General features: G+C 43.8%; 1 protein-coding gene across 1 annotated transcript; it reads left to right on the top strand.

The window, feature by feature from the left end:
* The first annotated feature begins 4,041 nt into the window (after nucleotides 1–4,041).
* On the top strand, nucleotides 4,042–5,454 carry LOC123091132 (indole-3-acetic acid-amido synthetase GH3.8-like). Its single transcript, XM_044512561.1, has 2 exons — nucleotides 4,042–4,643; nucleotides 4,725–5,454. The coding sequence occupies exons 1-2, from the start codon at nucleotides 4,580–4,582 to the stop codon at nucleotides 5,171–5,173; spliced, it is 513 nt and encodes a 170-aa protein (XP_044368496.1). The 5' UTR covers nucleotides 4,042–4,579; the 3' UTR covers nucleotides 5,174–5,454.
* Nucleotides 5,455–5,814: the final 360 nt, after the last annotated feature.

Raw genomic sequence — 5,814 nt, 5'->3', positions numbered from 1 at the left:
TAGCATATAATATACGGTTGGAAAGCTTATGAAGTTTGGAGTCTCATAATATAATCTTTGAACCGTGCAGGGTCGTTTGTATTCTTTTATTCTCATCTAAAACGCATTCCGTGTAGTAGATGAACTTCCCGCTGTTTTCATGTTGAACTTCTGTCACGTTTTTTTGTTCAACCTCTCCCACAAGATTTTTTAAACTTTCTCGGGCCGAGCACTTGAACTTCTAGAAACAAAACTTTTATCCTTTGCCTTTTCATTCTTTTTTTCAAATAAAATGCACATAGTGTAGTACTTGGACTTCTTACAATTATCAATTTGAACTTCTCTCGATTACATGAAAATATCTGGGTTTTTTATAGACATCGAACCACTCTACCTTTTTTATTTGAACTTCATTGTGTATGTTTAGAAATGTGAAAATTGGAGGTTTTAGAAACATCAAACTTATTCATTATTTGGAATTGAACTTACTGGTTTTATTCGTTAATAACTAGAAAAATCCGGTTTTTCAAATGAATATCAAACTTTTCCGCTTTTTCCAATTGAACTTCTTGGTTTTATTCTCCACTAACTAGAAAACCTGAGTTTTTTACATACATTTAACTACTCCGTTTTTTGGAATTGAACTTCTTGATTTTAATCTTTAGTATTGGGGAAAAATGCCCAAAATGGCATTGTTTTTGGTTTTTGTTTTTGAGCTTATAAATCCTAGGGTTCAATATACTTTGAACTTCCTAGTTATTTTAATTTGAACTTCACATATTTTATTTTTTGAGTAAAGAATTGTGTCCGCTTTTAAAATAAACATCGAATTTGTCTTTTTTCTATTTTTCAACTTCATTGTTTAATCTTTAGTATCGCGGAAAAACTTAGTTTTCTTTAAAATGGGTAAAATCTTTGAAAACTTTTTTTAGTCGTTCCCTTATTTTAATTCAAACTTATTAATTTTATTCTTTAGTAATGAGAATGTGAGGTTTTTACAAACTTTGAACTTCTCTGTTATTTTAGTTTGAACTTCTTGTTTTTATTCTTTAGTAACGAGGAAAATTGAGTTTTTTTGAACTTCCTTGTTTTAAAATTTTGAACTTCTTGGTTTAATTTTTAATAATGTGAAAATTTGAATTTTTTATAGACATCGAAGTTCACCATTTTTTAAACTTGAGCTTCTTAGTTTTGTTGGTTAGTAACGGTATAAATCCTTTTTTTACATAAACAATGAAGCTGCACCTTTATTCTAATTTAAACTTCTTGTTTTTATAGAATGAGGGGCATATGTTTTTATAAAATCTTTTGAAATGCTCCTCTTTTTTAATTTGGATTTCTCTGATTTTTTTATAAACGGGGAAAATCCGTTATAAAGATTTTTGAAGTACTTATTTTTATTTGAACTTCTTGTTCAAATTTTTTACCTTCCAAATTTTACTTTTAGATATTAAGACCTTCATTTTTTTTAAAGTCGACCTTCCTCGGTTTTTAAATTTGAACTCCTTATAGAATTTTGTCGTGACATTTTTATGCATTTTTTATTTTTTAGTGAAATGGCCTCGATGGTCTCTTTTTTCATTTCATGATTTTTCTTCTATATGTACTACACGTGAACTTTGGAATTTCTGAAACATGAACTTCACGTGCTATTAATATTTTTTTATCAAACTCTATATTTTTATTCTTTGAATTCCATGATTTTTTTTACATTTTTTTGTTTCAAATTCGATGTTCGTTACACCTGAACTTTCGAAATCACCCCTTGTTGTATACACATTTTTCTCTTGAATCCAAGGTCTGCAAAACTAGAGGGAAATTGGGGTCAATTCTCATAACCAAGTTTCCCATGGGCAGTAATAAATGAACTTCTCATGTACAATATTGTTTGTCTTTAACACTAGCGGGTGGAGCGTCACAAGTGGACGGGGGCGCGCATTGATGAACAGGAAGAGAAGGAAGATTGTTGATGCCGGGGGAAGGTCTGATTCGGTTGCCGCTGCAGTCCAAACGCGGCTGCGAGTGCACTGGTGGTCGTCGTCTGTGCCCATCGATCCCATCCATCTCTTGTCATCAGAGACACACTGGGTGTAGGAACAGCCGGACCCGGCGGCCAAAATCCCTGCAGAGCCCATCCGGTGGGTGAGGAATGAAGAAGGGAGGACGGAGACGGCAGTAGGGGAGGGTCGCCGGTGGGGCAGAACGACAACAAGGAGGGTCACCGCTGAGGAGAACAACAGCAGGGGAGGGTTGTTGTGGCGAATCGTGATGGGTAGGGGTGAAACCATGGGGGCCTGAGGAGCAGCGATGGTTGGGGTAGGCGTCCATGGCGGCGTTCGGGAAATGAGGCGACCCTGGCCGCAGTTGGTGGAGGAGGCAGACTCGGCGGTGGTTGGGGGATGAAGTGGCCATGGCGGATTCAAATCCCTCCCCGTCGCAGCGGCGGTGCAGAGGCAGGCAATAGCTATAGAAGCTGTGGGCGGCGGTGCCCCAGCATTGGGAGGCGCGCTGGGGGCCGAGTGGGGCCGGTGGTGGAGGGAGGCGCGTCGGAAACCGGGGGCGGCGGCGCGCCAGGAGGTGGTAGGGAAGGCGGCCTCACGCCGGAAGAAGGTGGCGGGGGCGGCGGCGCGCACGAAGGAGGCGGCGCAGCAGCACGCTCGGAAGGAGACGTGGGCGGGAAAATCCATTAGATTTTTTTTACACTCATATCATTTTTTTGAACTCTCCAATTTATTGAATTTGAACTTCAAGAGTTGACATTTCTCTAGTTGACGCTTTTGTTTTCTTCTTGGATTATAAAAATCGCACTACTCTGTTAATTTAATTTGAACTTCTTAGTATATTATTTATTAGCGGGGAATTTCAAGTTTTTGTAATCAACATTGTATCGCTCCTTTTTTTTTGCTTTTGAACTTCTTATAGGATTAATGATTCTCATGCGAACTACAGAAAGAAAGTAATTGAAAAAGACTACAAAATTTTTTCTTCGAACTTTGTCCTTGTCTCTTCACTTCAACTATGAACTGATACAACTTGAATGGCTACATGTTGGCTATAATTTTTTAGAACTTCTCAAACAACCATTCGTTCAAGGGTTACTGGTTTACTCAAACATATGTAACACCCAGTTAAAAAACATATATAACACCCAACATTTGTTGAAGCAGTCTAAAACTCAGAATTTCTTCCGGACATAATATGTTGATGGCAAGTTAAATATTGTGCAAGGCCACTGTTGAGTTATGTTGGCTATAATATGCATAGGAACAACCCATAAAAACTGTAGTTTACACCAGTACCTAGGATAGATAATGAGACGTTGAACATCTCCCGACAGCAAATTCAGCATGTTCAGGAATCCATTCAATAGCTTTTCATCAATATATATACCCAAGCATCTATTCCAGAGAAGGTTTTTGCCTCAAGATTCACCCATTTGGCTGAAAAAGACCTTACGGTAAACCTATACATGGCACGTGGTATTAATTTGGGTGTGGTGGTGTACAAACACCTCGTGGATCCATTTATTTCATTCAAATTTTTTGAACGGGTGTGGCATTCGGTTTGGTTGGCTTAGCGTTTTTCATTGCATGTGGGGCAGGTTGCTGTGGTCACTCGCTGTCACGTTGAGATTTATGACCTGACATCTTTCCTTCTTTGGTGCTTCTCCGGTCGATCTGTCCCTTTCTCTGACCAATAGCAACTGGGCGAAGCGGTGACCAGGGATGGATAGCTGGGTCCAATTATAAGACGGCAAAGGAACATGGGCGAGCCAGCGACCGCATGCACGCACTGTAATCAGAGCAGCATGCGGTGCAGCAGTTGATTACGATGTGCATGTGACCTGCCCACGTTATTCTATTGGCGGTGCCGCTTTAATTGTTGTTTCTAGACCCGGCTTATGTGGATGTTTCCAGTTAATGCTCGGCCCTTTCCTTCAGATATTTTTCTCTCTTGAAGACTCGAGCAAAACCTCGTGCCACCGCTGCACCGCCTGACCGCCGTACGCAAGTATAAAACGCCGGCCTCTTTCCTCATCGGGTCACTCGAGCTCACCTGCGTTGCTGTGCACGTCTCCCAACTCCCAGCAGCACCTTACATCCCACCTCGCCGTCGGTTCCTGCCTTAGCCGGCGGGTAGGAACCAGGCAGGAGAAGCAGCGACTGCCTGCAGCAAGGTGGTGCGGCAAGGCAGCTTGATTGGTGCGTGCTATGAGGCACTACATGGGGTGTTGCCGCTAGAGCACGCGCAGGGGCGCGACGCGCGACGCCGACGTGCTGCTGGATGAGGCGACGGGCAGAGCTCCGCGCAGTGACGCGGACCAGCGGCTGGGCGAGGCCGTATAGCGCCGCGACCTTGCACGCGCGTGCCTGAAAGGACGTGCGGCGGCGCAGCTGCCCGAGTCGATGGTGGCTGGTTACGGGTCACAGACACGGGACACGACGTCCTCCAACATGATGCATGCATGCGCCCTACACACCAGGTCCGGGGAAGTAAAGCGTGTCGCCGGCCACACACACATTACCCCTGCTGATGCTCGCGGAAAAGAGCAACGGCTGCGGCGGTATCGCAACGGCGCCACAAGCACGTCGAGCTGCATATGAGGATTTACACGGAGAGATGTAGGTGGGAGGCATGCACGGATAATGGCGGCAGCAGTCGAGGTGCCTCTTCTTTGTGTGTTGCCTTCCATGTCTTTCTATCCATAGCGATAGCATTTGCTTTGTGGATGGCTCTCCTTGCAGTGCAATCGCGAGGCTCCCCCCATGGCGTGTCCATGGCGTTGTACACAGTACACCAGCACAAAGAGCATCCCCGGACACTACTTCATCTACTAGGAGACGGTGGGCGCCGGCGCCGGCTGGACGGTGGACAAGGAGACCATCGACGATCGACGCTTGAGATGGATGAGGGACTGAATGCGGTGTGCATGCATGGTAGAGTGGCGGACGGCTCCATCGGGCTGCTCGAGATCCGCGTCATCCCGCCCGGCACGTCCGAGGAGCTGATGGACTACGCTATCTCTCATGGCGCCTCCATCAACCAATACAAGGTGCCCTGGTGCTTGACGTTCCCGCCGATCATCGAGCTGCGCATGCTCCACTCGCGCGTGGTGTCTATCCAGTTTAGCCCTGCCGTGCGGCACTGGACCCCTACTCCCACCCGGCGCACGAAGTACGACGTTTCCACCTAAATTCACTTGCAATTTTAGGGTAGCCAACTCTTTATTTTTCAACAGGAGTCAATGTGTGGTGTATAACAAATGCAGAAGGGCTCCTATTCAGATTCTAGACTGAATAGTTCTTCAAGAATTACATGGCGGGCGCGCTCCTTTGATAGTACTCTCTAAACAATGTGTGTGTGTTCAAGAAGCAGCGACACTTTTAGGCGAGCCCTTGCTTTTCAATATGATCTTTGTTAGTGCATAGAGTTACTAGAGTATACAAATGGACAAAATCTTATGTTCAGAATTCAGACTGAACTGTTCTCGAGAGTTACATGTGGACGTGGTCACACGGTCCAAGCGTTCATGAGCTACAAAAAGCATGACCATGCTTCAGTGACGTTTACTGGTCGCTGGTTTTCATTCTTTTGAAAGAATATACAGATTTAGACGATGTTTTGTTTAATGTTATTAAGTGTGAGTTTCATTAGTGAGAAGCAAAAAAAAAAAGATGTCTGGTATATTTTAGGATTATTTTTTGTATTTGTTCTGTGTTGCTCATCCTTCTTTATATTTTGTAGAAATGGTTGCTGTTGATGATGTTGGTGATATGAGAGAGAATATTTCTGGAAGTTCTATCTCTGGTGTTGGTCAATTTGGTGTTCCAAATC

Source organism: Triticum aestivum, chromosome 1A, assembly GCF_018294505.1.
Source record: "Triticum aestivum cultivar Chinese Spring chromosome 1A, IWGSC CS RefSeq v2.1, whole genome shotgun sequence".
NCBI classification, from domain to species: Eukaryota; Viridiplantae; Streptophyta; class Magnoliopsida; order Poales; family Poaceae; genus Triticum; species Triticum aestivum.
Note: the sequence above shows the minus strand (reverse complement) of the source record. Positions and strands in the feature narration are given on the sequence as shown.